Below are 23,952 nucleotides of genomic sequence, written 5' to 3' on the forward strand. Positions count from 1 at the left end.
GAGATTCATATTGCATTGTTACACTGCAGAAATACATATTTGAAAGCTGTAGGTCTATCACCTTCACAACATTAAGAATAAGGTTGAAATCCAAGTTACTTATGTCTTTTGGTCTCATTTGCATGTAGGCACTCATATGCATGTAATTATGCAGTCAATGGCATAACATTTAGACTGCACTGTTTCTTCTGTAGTAAGGTCATACTACGTGTCCCTAAATGACCCTTCCATGCTCATCACTACTCACCACTCTATTCCTCTTAATGATATACATCAAATGTTTCTGAATACACCCTGTCAGCTTTGGAGAGCTGTATGACTCATTGCTGAGAGATAGAATTGTCTGAAGAATAAAGAATAACAAAGTGAAAAGCAGACTTTTGTCAGTTAATACCTGAGAAACTTTGAACAAACATGTAAAGCAGCAGAATAAACAAGTATTCAAATGAAGGAGTTACACAGTATCCTGGTATGAGTAAGATTAAAAGGAAGCAAAACTCTACTAAACATAAGCTTTAAGAGTCTGTCGGGGCACAATATTACATAAATCTGGATAGACACAATGTTATGGTATAAAGCAGCAGCTGCATAATCACAATAATGAAATTAAAGAATAAAAAATGTTCCGTTGACCAGAGGCCATGTTGTTCGAGATGTGTTTACCTGGATGAGGGCAAGTCATATCCAGCAGTAAATAAAACATGCTGAAATTGCTGCTATTAAACAATTAACTTGAAATCTGTTTTTGTGTTCATTCATTTGCTTTTGTTTACTTGCAGATTCTGACTTGGCATGACACTTGTTCAGTGGAGGCCTTCAACGACAAGCTCCAAACTAAGAAATAGCTTTAAACATTAATATAATCATACAATACTGTAAAGCATTAAAACTGAGAAAAGTTATAAGTGCAAATTACTTGAAGGAAGTAAGCTCTTCATTTACATGTAAGAAGTTTGAGATAAAGGAGTCAACTAGTAATTGGAAACATTTAACTATAGCAACAATATAAAATGCAAATTGATATCAGATTCGGTTACAGTTTAGTGGTTATAAAGAATATCCACTTCATTAATACTTAATTTTCTAGGCACACATTATAACTTAGTTAAATGCTGTACACAAAAAAGACAATACAATTGAAAATGCATGTATGTATACACACACACACACACACACACACACACACACACACACACACACACACACACACACACACACACACACACACACATATATATATATGGATTCACTTTAGAAGCTTGAAATACTGAAATATCGAAATTCAGTATTTGAGCCCATAAAGTGAATCCTGAAAAGACCGAAACCTCAGAAGAGCGAAATTCAAAACCTTGCATACCGAAGGTTTTGAATTAGCACATCTGGTGTTTCGCTGTGGTTATGGATTCAGGTAAGTGATGATGTGTTAAGGGTTTTGAGTAGGGGCTGTAGTGTGTGTTAGTGTGTTCGTTGCTGTGATGTGTGTGTGCGAGGAGAATGTAGCTTGTGTGGTGGTGTTTTGTGTGTTTTTGTATGTAGTGCGATCTCAGAGTTAGAATGTTTAAGTAGGGGGGTGTGGGGTGCAGGGGGGCTTGCTTCCCTGTTTTTATGTAGTACAGAGCTTATTTGTGTGTGTGTGTGTGTGTGGGGGGGGGGGATGTGTGTTTGCGGACAGCAGAAGTGCTAATTCAAAATCTCCAGTATGCGAGATTTTGAATTTCACGCTTCTGAGTTCTCGTTCTTGTTAGGTTTCGACTTTATAGCCTCGAGATACTGAATTTCTACAGACATATATATACATACATATGGATCTATTTAAATCCACATAATGTCAATCTAAATACTTCTATGCATGCACCGAGAATGAATTCTCAGTGCATGCAAAACCTAAAAGAAAAACAAAAAATACAAAGAAAGCAGCATTTTTTGCAGGGAAGCAAGTCCTTTCTGCACCCCCATGTGAGGGGGGGGGGCTGTGCCCCTGCACCCCTTGCTATTCATATATTTTAACACTGAGATTGCACAATCCCCACGGAAAAGGGTATATTCCCCTACCTGGGGACTGTTGATCTGTCAACCATCTGTTTAATCTACCAAATTAGGTAAATTAAACAAATATCAACCAAAGTATATATATATATATATATATATATATATATATATATATATATATATATATATATAAGCCTAACCATGTGACACCTAATCATCAAAACACTAAACACTGATCCAAAAAGGATTAAAAAAACACAATGTTTTCTGCATGGGACTAAGCCTCCCTGAACCTCATCACCTCTCCTCATTATATATATCGACCCTGAAATTGCACTACACTGGGGAAAGGGCTTATTTCCTGATCCCCACAGTAGTGCACTTTCTCACTGACAAAACTGGTACACTTTGATTGGTTGATATTCGATCAGCTATACCAGCTCTGTCGCTTGTTGATCAGAAGACATGGGGATGGCAGGTTCTACTCCCATATAGATATATGTGTGTATACATGTATATGTATGCTACTGCAGTGGTGGTGCTGCGGTAGCGCTGTCACTTCACAGTAAAACACTGTCCAGTTCGATTCTCAGCTAGAGCGTCTTCTGCATGTTGACATGCATGAATGGGCGTACCTTCGTTGAAGGCTGTGTGTCAGGGCTGGCAACTCGGCACATAAAAATCCACTGCCAATCATTAGCGGACCGGAGTTCCACTGTGGCGACCCCTAACCGGGAAAAGCCGAAAGACACAAACAAACATGTATATGTACGCTGGCAGATTCATTGAGTTTCAGGTATTCATGTAGCCCAGCTTTAAACTGCACAAGATGTGTAGGCTTCTACATGTAGTGCATATTGATTTCCATTGCTTTAGAACATATCCAGAGTATAGTGAATCCCCATGATGGTTATGTGGTTGTATTATATTCCTGATGAGGAGGATTTTTTCTGGCTTGCACAAAATGCTATATTGTATTTTAAGGTGGGAAAATAAGAGAACATTAGCTAGCTCTAGCTGATCCTGTTTGTTAATGATAGACAGTGGGGAGATTTGTTAAGATTTGTTGCAAAAATCTTTGTCCTAATTTTATTATCTGACAAGACAGTAAGTTGATAAGAAAACTGAGAATGTGTAAAGGAGGATAGGTAACAGTAAGGTTTGTATAATAATAATGTATGCTTGATCAATAAGAATGGATTTGACTTTACAGAGTGATCCTAACTGCTCTGATGGAGGAAACAGGGAAAGAGCAAAGTTCTGGAAGTTGTTGATGCAAATAAGACAGGGACTGTTCATTTGCTGAATCCCATAAATCTGAGCACGGGGGTGTTGGAAACTATTTGTAAATGTTGATGAGTTGTATACAGTGAATGTTGGTTTACTGCAAAGGGCTGAAATACTTTCCTAATGGAATGGGATAAGATGTAGGGTACTGCTTTGACTAGGCTACAAATGATCCTGTCAGATCAGTTATCTAGTAAATAACCAATGAAACTACGAACACATGAATAACTGTATTTTCATGTTAAAATATTTAATTTTTAAACATGATACAAGTGTAGAAAATAACATACTAAATGAGAGTGAATTCAAAGACATGGGCTTTGAAGACACTGAAAGAGACTCAAAAGCTATGTTATTGACATACTCTGTTAATAAACTAATACCACCGAGCCAAAAGGAGCAATGCTGTGTTTATAAAATAAAATTTACAACCTTTTGCTTCAAGTTATGTGACAACAAATACGTATTTCGGGCAGCATGGGTTGTTAACAGCCAACTGTGATTAAAAAAGTAATTAATGAAATCATTCATTCATTATTGTTACAGTGTGCAACTGCAGTCTTGGTTCACTAGATGGCAGTATGCACACAGTTACATATTCACAGTTTTGTGAATGCAGGCAGTTACAAATTTCAGCAGAGCATAATCTGCCTGTTTGTGAAGCAGCCAACTTGCACTTTCATGGTGGAAGTAATTCAGAGATTTGTGAAGCAGTAGCTCATGTTTGTGAAGTAGACACAATCCACTAATGCTATAAAGACAAATACAGTAGAGACATTTGAAAAGACTGATGCATGCATAAATGTGAAGTCCTATCACATTTGATATTTTTGAACAGTATGTTGATTTATTCACAGGCCTTGGCTGTATTCTAGATTAAGAACATTTCAGCAGTTATGTATGCATAGACTGCACAATATAAAATAAGTTTAAAAAATTCAACAGTTATTCATGAACCAGTAAGAGTTTATGTTGCACTGAAACTGAAAATTGAGAAACAAGTGAAACAAATGAAGTAAATAGTGCGATTGCAAGGCAAACTGAGCCTTTTCTATCAGCAATCAGTATGGTGACAGAGAAAAAAATAGCCAAGATGTGAATATTCACTGATCCACAAAACTTAAATAAACTGAGAGCTCTGAGAGAACACTACCCACTAAAGACGGTTGTGAAAATTATTTGCACAATAAGTAAAAGCTACTTTTTTGGTGCGTCATGCCAACCAGAGTTCCCAACAAATTAAACTTGGCCCGGTTTAAAATTATGCACATTTAAAAATCTACCAAGGAGATACTCGTTGCTAACAATGCCGTCCAGTATTTCTTCAGTACTTAAGCTTTTATTTTTTTATTTTTTAGAGAGAGCTTTTGCTCAAAGGATAAAGCGTCTGTAAATTTGGGGTGAATTCAAGGAACAGCATGACATGTGATTGACAAAAGTTGCTTGTTCAGCTAAGACAAAATAACCACTTGAGTGTGACACATCAGATAAATAATGTTCAGGTTTTCAGGCATCATGCCAAACTTATCCACACTCATAAGTAATGTAGGAACTAGCACTAGAAAAAAACATTTTTCATTCTTACAGAAACGTGTAACTGTGTCCCCTCTCAATCTTTGCTGCTATGCTTGAAGAACCTGTTGTGTTGCTAACTTTTCTGTCAGATACTGTAGCAGTATTATTGCTACAAGGTCAACTTATTGTTACAGTTTCGGTGCAGTCACTGACTCCTAGATGAGATATGGTGCCACAGGGAAAGTTCTATGGCTATTGTTTATGGATGCAATAAATTATATGAATACATCTATGATAAAAATGCTAATGTTGCAACTGACCACAAAATGTTACAATGTATTTTATAAGCCTGTGCATGAAATATCACTATGGCTACAGCGAATGCCATCATCTGTACATAGATCTGACATGAACATTGCATATAAAAATGTCAGAGAGAAGCATATTTCCGATGCACTCAGCCAGAACTATAGATAACTCATCAGGCACCCTGAGCAGATCCCCAAAATGGTGCCTCCCACATTTCAAAGCTGAGTTAAGAGTTAAGAAGGAAAAAAAAAAACTCTGAAGGAAAAAATAAAGTCCTGCAGCTGTACCAAGATGCTTGCTAAAACTGATGTAAACAGCATGCAACAGTTATACACACTCACTTCTCATCTCATGTTAAGCTGTATAGACATTCATTTATAAAGCTGCCAAAACTATCATGGTTTCATAAATGCACATACTACAGTCCAGCACTACTGGCACCTTCCGGTCATACCCAATAACAGCTTGCACTGAGGGCATTTGCCCCTATTGCCCACCCTATTTACAACTCTGCACTAAGCGGAGTTTACCTAAAAAAATGTAAAGAGGAGCTATTAGATTTTGACTTAGAAATGATGTATATTCACCCTAACTACAAATGTCTGATGAAAGTTTGCACGGATTTGTTGAGTGTACTGAACATTGAATTATTTATTTATTTATTTATGTATTTATTTACTTCAGTTTGATGACCGGGGAGGTCCACTGGGCTCAGGGAGCCCGTTTTCAGTGGAGGCCCGGGGAGAAAAGCTCCACAATACATAGTTTAGTTACATGAATAGTAATAAAGAAATTTTGCATTACAAACAGCAGGTAGCATACATAAAGGAACTTTGCATTTCAAACAACAGGTAAAAGCAAAGGAAACTTTGCATTACAAACAACAGGTAACATATATACAAGAATACAAGCAATTATTGCTTTGTTTAGGTGAGAAAGAAAGCAAAAGGCCTTGAGGCTAGATTTTACAGTTTAGTTTCTTATACAATTTATATTAGAGAGAGGCAATTACAAATGCTAAGAAACATTATACAGCCATTATGGTCAGATGGGAAGAAATCTATTCCATTTGTCATCCAGCTGAATGGTATATTCCACAATGAAATCAATTTTTCACAAAAATCTTTTGAAATCAAACAGAATAATAGTAATCAGTCAGCTGGGTAACACAATTCTAGAAATAATATATGAAGCACATCTAAATAGTAAATTTCAAAGGAGAGAACAAGACATCATATCCTGGAGTGCTATACCTCATCAAAATAATGGTGAGAAAGTATTAGACTTTTAAAACTTGTAATATGTATAATAAAAGCAATGCAAAAGTAGAAGTGCTTCCACAGTGAAATACCATACAGCCCATGGAGCAAATGAAGGACTGCTGTTATATAATCTTGGTTTACTGTTACTTAAAGTATCTTGAGGTCAGGAATAATATATGGTAATTCATCAAATGGGATCCCAGATATGCATCATTCTGATGATGATCCAAAGTTTGCAAGTCAGAAATGTCATAACTTATTATAGGAATTCAAGCATTTCACAATAATTCAATGTACCCACGATCAAATGGTTAGATGGAGGGAGTAATATAGACTTTCCAAAACATTATGAGAAAATATGGTGCCAGCCCAAAGGAAGATTGCTGTTTGGCTTTGTGGAAATACAGAAACATTCCACTATTGCATTTTGTGTTATCAGTATTTCAGCTGAGTAAATACAGAAACATTCCACTACAGCCTTTTGTGTTATCACATTTTCAACTGTCATGTGGAAGAAAACTAAGGACAAAGTTAACTACTTTTCAAGTACTGTTACAACAGAAGGATATAACAAACATCAGATCATCTTGGTAAACAGACCATAAAATCAGAAATGTTACTATGACAATAAAGCCATAATATTGTCAACATTTATTTCTAGGAGAATGACAAACGTTCCAAGTAACAAGAAGCTGTTGTCATCAAACCTGCAGATATATTGTGATCCAACATAGCTGAGACCAAGGAAGGACATCTGATGTGATGTTAAGGGAAGATGCTTGTAAAAATAACTGACTACCTGACATGATGAAGCTATACCAGGGGCGGATGCAAGCACCTGATAGATAAGAGTTCCTGATTTACATGAATATAATATTACACTTGCTTGCAACTCTCTTAACCCTCGTGATAATGACTTTGTATTATATGATGTGTCTGTATTACCACTTATGACCAGTTTTGAGAGTACAACTACTAGGTTTGAGTGACAAATCAACATAACTAGACACAGGAAAACTATGCTAACTGTTGTTCTAACAAGGACTGATAAGTTCAGCTTCTATATACAGTGTCCATAAAATAAAAGCTTAAATGTTTTTCAGTGTCATACATAACTATAGATATGATTTACTGTGTGAATTGTATTCCATATGATAATCCTACCAGAATATGGTCAGTATATTTAATAGTTGTGCATATAATATAACTTAAGGAGAGGGGTGTAATATATAAAGTACTGATTATCACTTTAACTGCAGTTATATATAATTGTAAAAGTAATATTTTAAACACTTTCTCACTGTATGATCACCCTTTAAAACTAACTGATACGTATAAGAATTTGGGAATTATTGTATGTTCACATTTGGACTTTTCATCTAATGTAACCTACTCAGTCAAAAGTAATGTTATTCATCAGTGTTTTTTGGGGTTATTTTATCTCGGAATGACAAAGTCCTAGAACCTTTGTATGCATCTAAGGTATGGCCTTTTCTTGAGTATAGTATATCCTATTTTTATTCTGAGCCTAATATATTTAAAATGAGATCATAGTTTTTCCCCAAAAATTGTATCATTGATGTAATTTATTTGGAGTATTCTAGAAGAGTTAAGGACCCTTCATTGCCTTCTATACATTAAAGATAGGAGGTTTGTTAAAAATTGTTCATGCAATTCATGATGAGGTTATTTGATTGTGAAATTTATACTTCTAAAGAAAATAGGAGATATGGACCAACTTTTGTCATTCCTACTTACTGTAGCAATAGATGCGGGTAGTTTTTCCCATTAGATTAGCAAGATTGTGGAACGGGCAACCTGATTATACTAGAATTTCTGGAACTCTGTATTTACATTATCATTAGAATTTATGCACTTCTTTCTAATGGCATTGGATACAGAACTAGTGTTCTGAAACTTTGAAACTAAAAACTATATAATAGCAGTACCCATAAGGCTAACTTGCATTTTGGTTGTCATCCTGTTTCAGCAGCTTATGGTTGTAAATGTGGACACATCCAGACTAGCTTCTGTGTATCTTTGTTAAAGTACTTGTATAGGTCTATGTAGCACGAAAAAGTCCAGATGTTACAGCATCTGCTGAGTGGCCTTTAGCTGAGGTATGGAGATGAACTGGTATTCATGGCTGTACATCACTGTAGTCTATCCAGATGGCTATGGAGTTTGCCATTCTACACGCCTCTTCACCCAGACAGTGCATATGTATCATTGTTAGGTGTGTATAGGTTGCTCTGACATGCATCCTGCCTTAACAACCCCTAAACCTCAGCTTGCATAGTGTGTTCAGTATGCTGTTAGCATGGGTGTCATTCTGAACTTACCTTAGAGTGAAGTACAAGTTAATCTACTGTGCAACATGGAGGTAATATAAACAAACTTCCTATCTGAATCATAGATTTGTGTTGTTTCTGGTGCATAGACCATGGGCTGCCAATGATTTTGGTTATTTGTTCATAAGATGTTGTCAAAAACAAAGGTTGTTGAAAAGCTTCAGTAAAAATACTGAACATTATCAAAATTATGAATGCTCAATTAAATGCATAAATACATATTTGTTCAATGATCACATACATAACAATGCTTTCTAATGTATGAACTGAAAAATACTTTCTATCACTATCAAATCTATTTTACATTTTGTGGAAGAAATGCAGACCTGCTGCTAACAACTGTATGCTTTAATAGCTAGAATTTAGAAGCATGTTATTTGCGTTTGAACCACAAAGGTTAGTCAGCTTACCTTTCTCCTTTTCAGCCACAACATGGAGATGCTTGATTTCTTCCAAGATCCTCTCTTCTAAACTCTTTTTTCCTAAACCAAAGTTTTTCAGTGTTGTTAAAGCAAATCTTCTTTGTTGTTTCCAAAGAGTCCCGCTGGAGTGCAATAGCCCTTAGGAGTAAGAATGTCTGATATTAATAATACTGTGAGATAAAAACAAGCCAGCAATCATGCAGATAATTAGAGTTCGGTATTACTGGTATTCTATATCAGTCACTTGGGGGGGGAGTTATGAAAAGTACCGTGTATTTACTACCTAAGATATTTAGGAATGTGACTTCAGTAATACTGTCTTTTATAACCCATGTAAATTATGCAAGCTATTCTGCTATCAGGTTCATTGGTAGAATTTCTAGTCAGTTACTTTTGTAACATTGGTAATCTATCTCTTTGATTTGAAAACTTCTGTTAACTATAGTCAGATGGTACATCTGTTATGGTCTGATGAGGTATGTGCTATTGTGTGTGGTGTGGTATGTACTATTGTCTGATTAACTGTGTGCTATAGTCTGGTGAGGTACGTGCTATAATCTGGTGAGCTATGTGCTACAGTTAATAGGTTCATAGGTACTTACTAGGCTATCCGTCTGTGAGAATCTTTAAGTCTATCTGTGCTTTTCCATAGTAATTATTAGCCCTTATAATATTTTGTAATATGAATTTCCAAAGACAGGCTAAGTATATGTTGGGATTAATTACGTTTCCATTATCAACTGAGGCCATATGGTGCTAAACAAGGGGTGAATTTGGGGTTACTTATCCATCTGTCCAAGTTACGTCTGAATGGCATACAAGAAGTACTCTGCTTTATGTGGAGGAGAAGATGGTTCCATAGAAGTGATACATACCTAACCACCCAGCATTTTCTGTTCATCCTGAAAAAAAAAGGTTAAAATTCCTTGAGTGGGTGTTTCTGATACCACTGGACTTCCAAATGTGTAGTACATCAAACAGAACAGGGTCTGCTGAGGCTGTGTACGTAAGACAGAGGTCACCTCTCAGCAGTTTGTAAGATACCAACAAGTAGAGAGATAAAGCTTTGACGTGCTCTGTGTAGTTTTTATGATTTAGGTCCTTGATTTTTTCTTTTGTTGTTGTTGTTAGTGAGGAAGTATTGGGATCATTCTAGCAGTGACAAGTGATTGGACAGACACATATCAAAAGAGGCATTGTACTCCTTGCTCAGCCTGAGTGCTAGCTGTGCAATGAAAAAGTACTTCTTTGCAATAGTGGATATTTTCTTATCAAAGGACAGTTCATTGTCACCATAGGTATCCATGCCTCTAACTACATGTTCATTTTTCAGAGGTGTGTGGTTAATATGATTGTTACAAAGGCAGTAATCCTTGCCAAAGTATATGAGTGTACATTTCTTGACATTTAGTTTCAGTCCATGGTTTTCCCACCAACTATTTTTTTTGGAACAGGCCCACTTATAGGATCCTAGTATCCTCAGGGAAGTTTATTATGGCACCAAGTTTGCAATCATTTACATACTTGGTCAGACAAAGCTTTTTTTTTCCATTAGCTTTGACATCTGAGAAGTAATTGCCAAAAAGAAGTAGCCCAAGAAGTCAACCCTGATGAACTCCACTAGTGATGGGGCTTTTGGTGAAGGCAGAGTCACCCATCCTTACTTTTTGTGTTCTATTTGTGATCTGGTTTGCTAGCCAGTGAATTCCACAGATGTTAACAGTTAACTGGCAGAGTTTTAACTATGATATCTGAGTGAGTATGGGGTAGTGTTGAATGCCTTTGCAAGGTCCAGATAGGCAGAGGATTCCTCTCATCTATTGTCTTGTTGACTTTTCTAAGAAGTCAGCCAAATTAAGAAGACAGCACCTTCCCTTGATGAAGCCACACTGGGTTGGGTTGATAGTCATCTGTAGATCACCTATAGCCCTATTTATTAGTTCCATAATGATCCTTTCCATAGTCTTACAGATGAAGCTGATCAAGCCTATGGATCTGTAATCTCCAAGATCTGTTGTAGTCCCATGTTTGTGTAAGAAAATGAATGTTACTATCCTCCATTCATTTGGCACAAAGCATGTTTTGATGATAATTGTGAATAACCTCTGTAGGGAGTCTGATGATTCATGCTCCAGTCTAACCAGCAGATGTCATGGTATGTTCTCCGATTCCCCAGATGTAGTGTTCTTGGCCTTAGTTAGTGCCTTGAGAATCTGATCTTGAGAGAGCAGATAGATGTGGGTATTTGATCTGAGAATATTGAAGGGGAGATTAACACTGGAGCTGAATTTGTCCTTTTGGCTATATTGTCTTGGTTTGAGTATGTGATGTCATTTCCTATTAGTACAGTTTTAGTGTCTACATCTAATGTGGTAGGCCTCTACGAGTAATTTGGAATTGAAGCCCTCTACTGATGGAGTGCTTTTAATGGTCTAGAACCAGGTCTCTGAGATGATGCATATGTTTATGTTTTACAGGGTAAACAGTGCTTGAAGTGTGTGGAGTGTTGTGTTAGCATTAAGTAGCAATACCTTAATGTTGTCCTGATTTTTAGTTATGTTGGAAAATTTCGAAGACTTAATTTAAATATTTCTTATATTTTGCCTAAAAAGACACTGTGGGTTAGACAAGGTTTTAGCCAATATACACAAGTAGTAGTAGATACTGTCAGTAAACATGAGACAATTGCTTTGTACAGTCATGATGTTCACTTCAACCAAGATGACTACAGAGACAGCTAGAAAGTACAGATCTATAGTTCCATATGTTTACTAATGTGGGCTGAAGGGGGAGTAGTGCTTAAGAGATTAGGAGGTGCTTGACTTGAGTACTATCTGTCTAGAAATGAACAATATAAATCAGCACACAAAGAGGAAAGAGCCACTTTGCTCAAAACAAAGGGCTCTTCCTGTAACTACTGACGTGAGTGCAGCAGGAATTTCTGGAGTAGGTTATATAGAGAAAGTTAAGGTTCTAAATACCTGGATATGTACAGTGCATGGGTAATTGTGACATGATAAGCAGCACTGTACAAATGCAAGGAATTTATAATAGCACGAAATGCAAAAAGAAATGTAACTGAGCCCACTGGCCAAATAGTGAAACAGCACAATTCAATATTTCTATGACCAATCAGATGCCTAGGAATAGTTTCGTTTTTTCTTTTACTCCTACTAGAGTTTAATCAAAGCAGTTCTGGCTCAGGTCACAATAAATGTCAAAAATAAGTGCAGAGCTATTTCAGTAACTCATTAAGAAGTGCAGAAGTACTTATTGATAGAGATTGCATAAATTAAAATGCTTTCCCCAAAATTATACTGTGTGTGCAGTAAAGAAAAACAGCAGTTTTCAAAATAATATGGCTTGCTTTGCAAGAACAGTTAAGTGAAAAAAGATTTCCTGTAAATGTTCACCTTAGATATTAATAACATATAGCTGTGGGCTTATGGCATCCTGTTATAGAAAAAAGGAAGTTACATTGACATCTCAAACAGAAACTTTGCATTAACAGGGACTTTACGCAAAGATGACGTGGAGAGACTTTTTGTGAAGTCTTCAGATACAGAACCAAAGAAAGACATAAATCATGCAAACCAGAAGAACAAGTCACAAGGACATTAAAAATAACATTGGTTGACATCTAAAAGAGTATATAAACTGAACAGTATGTTTCACTCTTTAGTGACGTTTTTGGACTGAGTGTTCATCGGTCCATAGTTGTTTGTGTCTAGCCATGTTATAATAGAATTGAAATAACTCTGACAGTATTAACTGTTTGGCAAGAATTTGTACTAATGCAAATAAATATTAATGGATACAGTAGTACGGTGTCTGTCTGTCAGCCTAGCTCACTGCTAATATTTTAGTGATAACATTTTACACTTATCCTAGGTGTTTCTAGGTTGGTAGTAAGTCAAATCAGGTGTAGAACAGTTTATATCTGTAGCTTGGTTGCTTAGCATTGTTGATCTCTGAGTGAATGAGCACAAGACCACTTAAATGTGAGCAAGTTACTATAGCACAGAAATATAAAAATTCAACTGAGCCCACTGGTCAATAGCAAAACTGCAAAATTCAATGGGCTACTAGTATTCAGGGACCAGGAAATGGCTAAGATCTTCTTCTACTCCCATTAGAGTTTAACCAAAGCAGTTCTGATTCAGATCACAATACATGCCAAAAATAAGTGCAGTTATTTCTGTAACTCGGTAAAAAATGCAGAAGTACTTATCCTAAATGTTTCTATGCTGGTAAGTAATCACAGCAGGTGATGAACTGTCAATCTGTATAGTGTTTGGTTAGTTTTGCTTAGCTCTGAGCGAATGAACAAATATACTCTAGTAGGATATATGCTATGGTTTTGTGGGGTATATGCTATAGTCTGATGGGTAAGTGCTGTGATATGGTAGGGTATATGTTACAGTCTGGTAAGATATGTACTGTTGTTTGCTGGTGCATGTGTGGGTATGTGCTATAGTCTGGTAGAGTGTGCGCAGTAGTGTGGTGGGGTATTGTTAAATCTGGTGGGATATGTGCACTGGTCTGATGGAGTCTGTGCTATGGAAACAACATTGATGATTGCAATGCTTTCTCACTAACACAGTCATCATCATCAGCCCCCTTTTTCCCATTTTTTACATGGGGTCAGGGTATCATGTTAACTGTCACCATCTCTCTTGATTCAATGCCACACTCCTGACTTCTTCGACACTCATGCTTGACTATTGCAGATCTTCTTTTACACAATCCATCCATCTCTTTGCTGGATGTCTTGATCTCCTCTTACCTTCTTCCTGCCTGCCCCAAAATCCTTTTCACCAGATCGTCTTCTGCTTTTCTGCACATCTCAGAACCACCATCATCTGTTCACTTTGATCACTTCTGCAATTGGAGCTACTTTGGCTTGTGCTCTCATGTCCTCATTTCCTTGTCTGTCCCACAGTGTGCATCATACCACCCTTCTCAGGCACTTCATTTCCATCACCTCTAGCTTCCTCATCTGCTCTGCCTTTACTGCTCAGGTTTCTGTACCATACAGTAGTACTCGTCACACCACTGTCTTGTACACCTTGCTTTTCAGATTCTTTGACATTCTTCTCTCATAGACAACACCTGACACTCTATGCCAATTAGTTGTAGCCCCACTGATTCTAGCTTTGACCTCTTCATTCAGACTTCACTTCTCCTCAACCACCCCTCCCAGATACTTGAAGCTATTTACCTGTTCCATTATCTTCCCTTCTGTCTCAGTTCTCAACTTCAGATTTTCACAACTTGCTGCCATTTCAACTGTTTTATCTGTGCTTAGTTTCATCCCATCCTATGTGCCTTCAGTTTTGCATTCCATTCCCCTATTCTTTGCTGATGTTCTTGCTCAGAGCCTGCCTGTAATGCCACATTGTCTGCATAGAGCAACTTTGTTGATCTGACTCCTCCAACCTGTTTGCTAAAGTAGTCCATCACCAGTATGAACAGCAGTGGCCTCAGAGCTGAACAATGGTGCACATCCACTCCCACTGAGAACTCCTCTTTGAAACCGAATGCTGTTCGTACTTGAGTAAGTGGGTTCTGGTATTTAGCCTGCACTAATTCTCACAATGTTTCTGAGAATTCAAACCACTGCAGTACTGCCTAAATCAGCTTTCTTCAGATCTTGTTGTCTGCTTTCTCCACGTAGAAGACTGCCCAGTTGGGCTCCATCCTCATTTCAAGCTTCTTCTCAACTATCTGTTTCAATGTAAACATTGAGTCAGTTATGCTGCAACCTGATCTGAATCCGAACTGTTCATCTCCCATCTTACATTCTACTGTTCTGCATATCTGTTTCTCAATCATCCTTTCCAGAACTTTCATGCAACGTGACAAGAGTTTGATACCTCTGTATGGCCCACAGTTGTAAATGTCCATTTTGTTTTTGAGCACTGGCACTAGTATGCTTATTCTCCAGTCATCTGGGATACACCTTTCTCTCCACACTGCTATTAATACCCTCAGGAGCCATTTCTCCCCTACCTCACCCAGCATTTTTATCATATCTGCTGTGACCTCATCTGAGCCTGCTGCTTTCCCTGACTTCATCTTCCTTAGTGCTGTTTTTACTTCTTCTAGGGTGGGCTCCTCTTCTTCTCTCATCGTAGGCTGTTTTTGGGGCAGTACAGCTTGAGGGGTTTTCTTCATTCAGAAGCTGCTGGAAATATTCCTTTTATCTGCCTTTGATGTCCCATAGACTGGTGAGTGGGTTGTTGCTGGCATTCTTTATGAAGGGTGTCTGACTATCTTCTTTATCTTTTTGTCTTTGCCTTGCAACCTGATATAATTTCTTTGTGTCACCTACTGAGTCACTTACCAGAAGCTGATAGAGTGCATCCAATGTCCTGTTCTGTGCTATTCCAACTCCTTTCTTAGCTTCTTTGTTAACCAGTCAGTATTCCTTTCTAGCCTGGTTGGTCTTTCCTATGTCACACCTTTTCCTGCACTCTTTCTTTCTTTTGATGAGTTCCTGGACTTCTGCATTCCACCACCAGCTTTCCTTATGTACCTTATTTCTATTCCTGGCTCAGCCACATATCAGTTCTGTAGTCCTCACATATGCCGTTTTGAGGCATTGCCATTCATCTTCATCTCCACCTATTTCCTCCTCTTCTTGGTGTACCAGAGCCCTGAGTAATTCCTTGAACTGTTGTACTCTCTCTCCAGTTAACTTCCAGGTCTTCAACCTGGTCTCTGTTAAGCTTAGAGCCTTCTCTGACCACTGCTTGCAGCTGAATGTGAAAACCAGTGGTTTATGTTGTGGGCTAACTGTTTCACTGGGGATGACTTTGCAATTACTGATTCTACCGCAGTGCCCTTTCCTCACTTGGAGAAAGTCTGTGTGAGTTGCATGTTGGCCAGTCTTGTATGTGGTCTTGTGAAGTCTAGAATGGCCTCTCCTTCTTTATTCCTGTTAGCCCACCCATGTGGACTCAGGCAGTCATCATATCCTGTTCTGTCTGTCCCAATATGTGCATTCAAGTCACCTTTTATCAACACCAGTTCATGTTGTCCTGCTTTATATAGTAGGTCCTGCAACTTTTCCTCACTATTACAACACTGCTGTGGGGCATTTGTTGAGATTATGAATACTGCCCTGTCATTACAATGGAGTCTGATTACCATGAGTCTGTCACTAATTCTGATGATATCCCTCACTGCCTTCTGAAGCCTCTCTCTCATCACAATTTCCACACCATTTCTAGGCTGTCCTTCTACTGAGTACTAGACTCTGGATTCCAAGTCAAGTGGCTTTGCTGGACTGCCCTTCCAACTTGGAAGCTTGAATACATAGGATGCCCAGACTCCTCTTTATCATCATGTAGTAGTACCACAGTAGATACCCAAAGTGGTTGGTCTGTACAACTCTTCCCCCTGTAGGGCACCATGTAGAGTCTGTGCTGCTGCCCACAGCTACAGTCATTGGTGAGTTTGGAGATGGAAACACTCAGCATGATTTTTGGAGGTGGGAGGAGCACCACAGAGACATAGGGAGAACAGACACTGTGCATTTGCAGATATGTGTTTCATGTTACAAATAGAGATTACGGTACAATGCAGATCGGGAAAGGTATCCTTTTCCTCACTGTAGTGCGATCTCAGAGTTGGAATATATAGTTTGCAGGAGGTGTGGGAGGTGCAGGTGGGGATTGCCCCCCCTGCAAAAATGTGAATTCTATCATTGTGCTGTACTGAACTGCATTAGTTTGTACTGCTGGAAAGCAAGCAGGTAAGTTGTGGCAGGTAAGTATATCCTGGCTGTCATTGAAAACAGCCGAATTTGAAATGTTCAGCATTTCGATTCTGCAATGTCAGCTAATTAATATGCAGCACATAGAACATTTAAACTGCATTTTTGACTGGTTTACATTGTGATGTTCCCTGTTTTGATAGTAAACCTGCATATATATATATATATATATATATATATATATATATATATATATATATATATATAGATGTGTGTACACACACACACACACACACACACACACACACACACACACACACACACACACACACACACACACACACACACATCAATGTAGTTGGATTATGATTGATCAAAATGCAAATGCATTAAAACATAGCTGATCTATGCCAGAATTTTGAACAATTAACTCGTGCAAACATAAAAAATCAAAAAACACAACGGATCACAAAAACAGTTTCCCTTTGTGATCATTGAACCAAAAACGTACTACATCAGACTTAATTTTTCTGAATAGTGACAGTGTTAGAAAAAGTGTTTTTCTAAGGTAACATGTAGGATTGTGTTTGAGGCAGGGGCAAGATTAGGGTTAGGATTAGCACACATTAGTAAGGTGGTGTGGGAGGGGTTAACTTTGTATAACATTCTCTGAAATACATTATGTTTGTGAGATTATACATCAGATGTTTTCCGGAGTGCTGATCTAAGAAAATACTCATGGGGCTAGGGGGTTATGTACTCTGCATAAGGAGAGATGATAACTTTATTCTGCTGGTTCTTTTTCTTCCTGTTCATCCCAGTATGTTACCAACCTTCCCGACTCCTTTATCACGCTGATTACGTTTCTTTAGGTTATCCAAATAGATTGCTTTTAACTCCTTTCCCTACCCTTTTCATTTCTGCTCCAGAAAAATGTATTTTCTTTTCCTGGGATCTGCTTCCCAGATGTACTTTTACATTGAATTTAATGTTTTTAAACATCTAGTTTTCCAAAGTCAAGCCTTTTTACACCTTACCCTACATCATCATTGTGGCTTAGCCTTGTGTTATCAGTACAAGGACGGACTTCATATTTGATGTGTACCGCAAGGTCCTTATAAAGAAACTGAAAAAGAATCTTCCTAACACTGACCACTGTTATATTGTAATAGTTGCAATCCTATCATCTATGTGTATATTAATTATTATAGCGTACTATATCTTATAGGCTAGCCCATATTTACTGCATGGATCACCCTAAATGCCACTCCAGGTACCTATAATTGTTTCAGTAATGTTTTATATGGTAGTGTGTGAAATGTTCTCTTCTTCTTATATCCTGCAACCATGTCATCACTACTATATGGCACATTCTAAGTTATATCTAGATAAACATTGCTTATAACATTTTGTTTTGTTTCATTTTTATGTGGAGCATTTACTTTTAAAAGAACACATGATGTGGCTGTTTGTGGCATACAGGGATAAAGATCAGACTATGACCAAAGTGAACTGACTGCCCATAAAATCTAACTTATAGTTTCATAGTTTCATAGTATAGTACTAGGCTATCTGCCCTGGGGCATTTGTAAGCCTAGCCATAGTGATGTGGCTTTTGCCACCCCATGAAATGGTACAAAAAATGTACAGAATAAATTTAGAATACTGTGCCTCTGTCTAGTAGTGACACAATGAAGGTCCCCTTATATAATAGAATTAGTTTACTGTGCCCCTGTCTAGCAGTGACACAGATGTGACCCCTGGGATAAACTTACGATCTCCCATCCACTCATCAAGATTTCTCTTGAAGAGAGTCAGTGAGGGGCTCTGCCTAATACGAACAGGGATCTTGTTCCAAAGCATGGGAAGCCTCTGGGTTATGAATCTATCCCTCCAACATGTCCTATTCATACTTGTGCCGAGGTTTAAGTGTTTAGCTCTCGTGGTCCTGATGGATTTGGATTTTTTGAGGTGGAGCATGTCCATCAGATCCTGATTGGACATGGCCTTGTACGTCAGGCAGAGATCAGCTCTGAGCAGGTGGTATGCTACTAAATGGAGCTGAAATTTCTTTAGTCTGGCAGAATAAGACATATGTTGGAGACCCTTGATCCTCTTGGTGAGGTACTTTTGTGGTCTCTCCAGCTGTTGCAAATGCCGGGTGAGGTACATACCAAATGGGGCATTGTACTCAATCATGGGTCTGATGAGGGAGGAATATAGGGGTACAATGACATCCTTGGATCTGGATGTGAATCCCTTCATGATGAGGTGTGCAAGGTAGAATGTTTTTCTAACCACTTTGGCAACGTGGGTGTCAAATGAGAGGTCGCTGTTGACTTGGGTCCCTAGGTCTCTGATTACTTTTTCCGTACTCAGTGGGTTGCTGTCTATGTGATAATTTGTGGGTACTTTGTTTTTCCCAAATGGGATGACTATACATTTTTGGCATTTAGTTTAAGGCCGTGACTCCGGCACCAGTTGTCCGTTTCTGTGAGGCCTTTTTGTAGGATGTGTGTGTCTGCTGGTGTATCGACTATGGCGCCTAGTTTGCAGTCATCTGTGAACTTTGTCAGCCACAGCCCTCCCATGTTTGCTTTAACATCTGAGAAATAAATGCCGAACAAGAGGGGTCCCAGGACAGATCCCTGTGGGACACCACTTGTGACTGGCTTTGAGTCTGACATTGCTCCAGCAATTTTAACTTTATGGGTTCTGTCCTTTAGCCAGTTTGCAACCCATCTAGTGACATAAGGGTTTACTTTTAAGCTGTTGAGCTTATCTATGATGCCTGAGTGGGGTATTGTGTCGAAGGCCTTAGCCAAGTCCAGGTATGCTGTATGGACTGCTTTGCCCTCATCAATGGCTCTAGTGACTGTTTCAAAAAAGTCAACCAGGTTTAAAAGGCAGGATCTGCCCTTTACAAAGCTGAACTGGGTGGGGTCAAGTGTCTTTAGGTCCCCTATGTCTCTGTTTATGAGTTCCATAATGATTCTTTCCATAGCTTTGCAGACCAGGCTGGTTAAGCTTATGGGGCGGTAATTTCCAGGGTCTGTAGAGGCACCCTCCTTGTGGAGTGGGACCACTGTTGCTGTACACCAGTGTTCAGGTACATATCCCAAAGTAAGGCCAAGGTTAAATAGCATTTTTATGTGTGGGTTTAGCTCCTCTTGGAGATCACGTAACACGCAACCCGGGATACTGTCAGGTCCCATTGATGCTGTGTTTTTTGCTTTGTTTAGGGCGGTTCTTACTTGGACTTCTGAGATGACAGGGAGATTACATTCAGCTGGGATAAGTATTTCTTCTTTTGGGGGTGAAGGAGGGGAGAAATTTGCACTGAACCTGTCAGCCAGAATGTTGGCAATATCTGTGGGTTCAGTGTATTTTTTGTTGTTTTGAACCAACTCTGAGCATATCTGAGGGTTTCTGCCCAGGTTTCTAACATAGCTGAAGAAGGCTTTGTGGTTATCTTTAGTGTCCTTAGCGATTTTTCTCTCAAAGTTGGCCTTGGATGTTTTTATGAGAGAACATAGTTTTCTGCTAATGTTGATCAGAGATGTCTTCCCTTCATGGGATTTTGCTCTGACGCAGTAGCTCCCTTCTTTGTTATACAATTTGTTTATGGCTGAGGTCCACCAGACAGGACGCTTACCTTTGGTGGAGAGGGACTTGGATTTGTTTGGGATTGCATGATCCATGCATTCTTGGAGATGTCCATAGAAAGGATTTATGAAGGATTTGGCATTGTGGGATGTGGTATCCACTCGCACAGTGGGCTTAAAGGATACCATCTCAGTCTTAAGAAGAGTGAAGTCTGCTTTTGATAAGTTTTTCACTGTGGTCTTTTGTGCTGGGGGTGGAGGTGGGATATGTATATCCAGGGTGATTAGTTTGTGGTCAGATCTCACTAGTGAGGGGTATACTTCCGGTGTGGAGCATGTTGAAGTCTCCCAGTATGATGGTATTTTGTGATACATTCATATCCTCCAATGTCTTCAGGAAGACTGAGTGGGATTCTTGAGATTGGGAGGGTGGTCTGTAACATGCTACCAGTTGTATAGCAGTTTTGCCTATGGTTAGTTGCACCTGTATGGTCTCTGATGCTTCATGTGTTGCTACTAACCTGGAGGTGTGGGTGTCCTTGATGAATATGGACACTCCCCCTCCCTTTGTGGTTCGGCCCGGGTTTTGGGGCCGAAAAGCATGATACGAGGTATAGCCTGGTAGTGCTGGGGTGCTCTCAGGAGCCTTGAACCAGGTTTCAGTTACTGCACAGGCGTCGATGTTCTCCATGCTGAGGAGTGCATCAAGTGCCTGCATCTTGAGATTTAGACTTCTGGCATTGAGCAGCATTACCCTTAGTTTTTTTCCATTTTTGTTTTCTAAGGAGGTGGGTTTGTCTTTTGAGCCTTGCCTAAAAAGGCACTATGGGGGTGGCAAGAGCCTTAGCCGATATCTGGAAGCCCAGTGGTGACAGGTGTAAGCCATCCCTTGCGAAGCAGCGTGGCTTGTCCAACATGTCATCCCAGGCAGACAGACATTGGATCCTGTTAGAATGACACCAGTACTTGAGCCAGTTGTTAAAGCTGATCATCTTCTCTTTGTATTGTGGTATCATTCTTGGTGAGGGCAAGATGCTGCTCAGGGTCAGGGTCATACCAGCCTGGGCTACATAATCATAGAGCTCCTCTATGTCTCTTTTCATGTAGTCCAGGGAGGTACATCTCAGGTCATTCACACCAGCATGGACAATGACGGAGTCATATTTGTACTTGCTTTGGAGTGACTTGAGTGCGTGTGTTATGTGGCGGATCCTAGCTCCTGATAGACAGCTCACAGTCACCTTCTCCTTGTTCAGCCTGGTCAGCGGGACATCAGTGTGTCTGACTATAGAGTCACCTATTACTAGTGTATCAGGCAAGGTGTTTGGCCTTAAGGGCTGTGATTGGTTGACACACTGATTTATTGAAGTATGTGTTGCATGTGTTTTGTTTTGAGGTGGTGGATTTTTGGATGTCTGCTTTGGGAGCCTCTGTTGTTTTGGTAAGTTTTTTATTAGAGCCTCCGAGTATGTCTTTGTGTTTTTATGTGTTTGGTTTGCAGTTGTGGTAGGTCTTTGTAGGACTGGGATTGTTGTGTGTGTGGTTGCCATCTCCTCCTGTCTGGTCATGCCAGCCCTGAGTTGAGAAAGTTCAGCCTCCAGTTTGGCTATATAGTTGCATCTCTCACATGTATTTGTGTTTGTTGGGAGGAGGAGAGGGTTGTCTGTGTACATGAGACAATTGTAGCATTGTCTCAAGATACCCAGATTGACCAGCTGAATTGGAGACGACGCCAGTAATCTACCACTTGACATGCTAGAACAGTATAAGGGAGTGTTGTACCTTTAAGGGAAGTGGATATTCACAGGGGTGGTAAGTAGATGTAGTGCTTTACTTAGTGCAGAGTGCTTACTTAGCAGAGAAGTATTGAGAACAAGTGCTAGGCTTATAATATAGTGAGTAGTCTGGTTATACTAAGAGTAGAGCTTCCTTAAGGGAAAATTTGAAGAGCAGACATGGCGGAGCCAGAAAAGTTTAACCTTGTTTAACTGCGCTGCGCTATGCGCAAACAAGCAAAGCCGTGCAAAGCAGATTTTAAACAGTGAACTACAAAAGAGCTAGAAATGGTCCAAAACAACCAATTACTACAGCTTCTTGTGCTGAGGTCACTTCCTACAGGGACAGGTAGGCTGCTCAAGGCTCCCCACTCCCACTGGTGAGCAAAGAAACTTCCTTCTATCCAAGTAAGGTAATGGACAACACAGGAACTACACCACAGCCCAGAATACAGCAATGCCTGTAAACTGGTCTAAACTAGTCGAGGAGAGGCGGGAAAACAAGGATTAGAAACACACAGAAAATGCAGAAACAGTGATTTTAAAATAATGCAGCAAAGTTGCAGCAACAAAAACAGTTCAAGCTAGTTCAGGGTAAGCTACAGAAGCTATTCCAAGTGAAAAAAAACAAAGATACTTAAATCCAGAAAGTATTCGCTTTTCTGAGTTCCCTGCTGCTAGGACCACTCTGCAGAACCATGAGGAGCTTGTCTGAGCAGTATAGCCAGAAAAAAAATGCCCAGATGCAGATTTTAAACAGTGAAATACAAAAGAGCTAGAAATGGTCCAAAACAATCAATTACTACAGCTTCTTGTGCTGAGGTCACTTCCTACAGGGACAGGTAGGCTGCTCAAGGCTCCCCACTCCCACTGGTGAGCAAAGACACTTCCTTATATCCAAGTAAGGTAATGGACAACACAGGAACTACACCACAGCCCAGAATACAGCAATGCCTGCAAACTGGACTAAACTAGTCGAGGAGAGGCGGGAAAACAAGGATTATTTTTTTGTTTTTTTTGGTAGAAACACACAGAAAATGCAGAAACAGTGATAAATTAGTTAGACAGGCTAGCACACTTTAGTGGACAGCCTCCACAGTTAAATTAAACAAACAAACAAACTTTCGATCAAATTCGACGAAAATGTAACTTTAAGTGCAGATGTTAAAATAATGCAGCAAACAGTTAAAAAACAGTTCAAGCTAGTTCAGGGTAAGCTACAGAAGCTATTCCAAGTGAAAAAAAGCAAAGATACTTAAATCCAGAAAGTAGTCACTTTTCTGAGTTCCCTGCTGCTAGGACCACTCTGCAGAACCATGAGGAGCTTGTCTGAGCAGTATAGCCAGAAAAAATGCCCAGAGGAGGATTTTAAACAGTGAACTACAAAAGAGCTAGAAATGGTCCAAAACAACCAATTACTACAGCTTCTTGTGCTGAGGTCACTTCCTACAGGGACAGGTAGGCTGCTCAAGGCTCCCCACTCCCACTGGTGAGCAAAGAAACTTCCTTCTATCCAAGTAAGGTAATGGACAACACAGGAACTACACCACAGCCCAGAATACAGCAATGCCTGTAAACTGGTCTAAACTAGTCGAGGAGGCGGAAAACAAGGATTATTTTTTTGTTTTTTTGGTAGAAACACACAGAAAATGCAGAAACAGTGATAAATTAGTTACACAGGCTAGCACACTTTAGAGGGCAGCCTCCACAGTTAAAT

At 39.2% G+C, this 23,952-nt stretch overlaps 1 protein-coding gene across 1 annotated transcript in view; it reads right to left on the minus strand.

Moving 5' to 3' along the window:
* Positions 1 to 23,952, minus strand: part of LOC122814195 (cytochrome P450 2J2) — a 441,925-nt gene that overhangs the window by 292,847 nt on the left and 125,126 nt on the right. The window contains exon 3 of the mRNA XM_044086801.1: positions 9,124 to 9,273. Within this exon, the coding sequence (XP_043942736.1) occupies positions 9,124 to 9,273 (150 nt within the window). The remainder of the gene's footprint in view (positions 1 to 9,123; positions 9,274 to 23,952) is intronic.

Source organism: Protopterus annectens, chromosome 10.part0 (assembly GCF_019279795.1).
Source record: "Protopterus annectens isolate FY-2018-M chromosome 10.part0, PAN1.0, whole genome shotgun sequence".
Taxonomy (NCBI): domain Eukaryota; kingdom Metazoa; phylum Chordata; order Ceratodontiformes; family Protopteridae; genus Protopterus; species Protopterus annectens.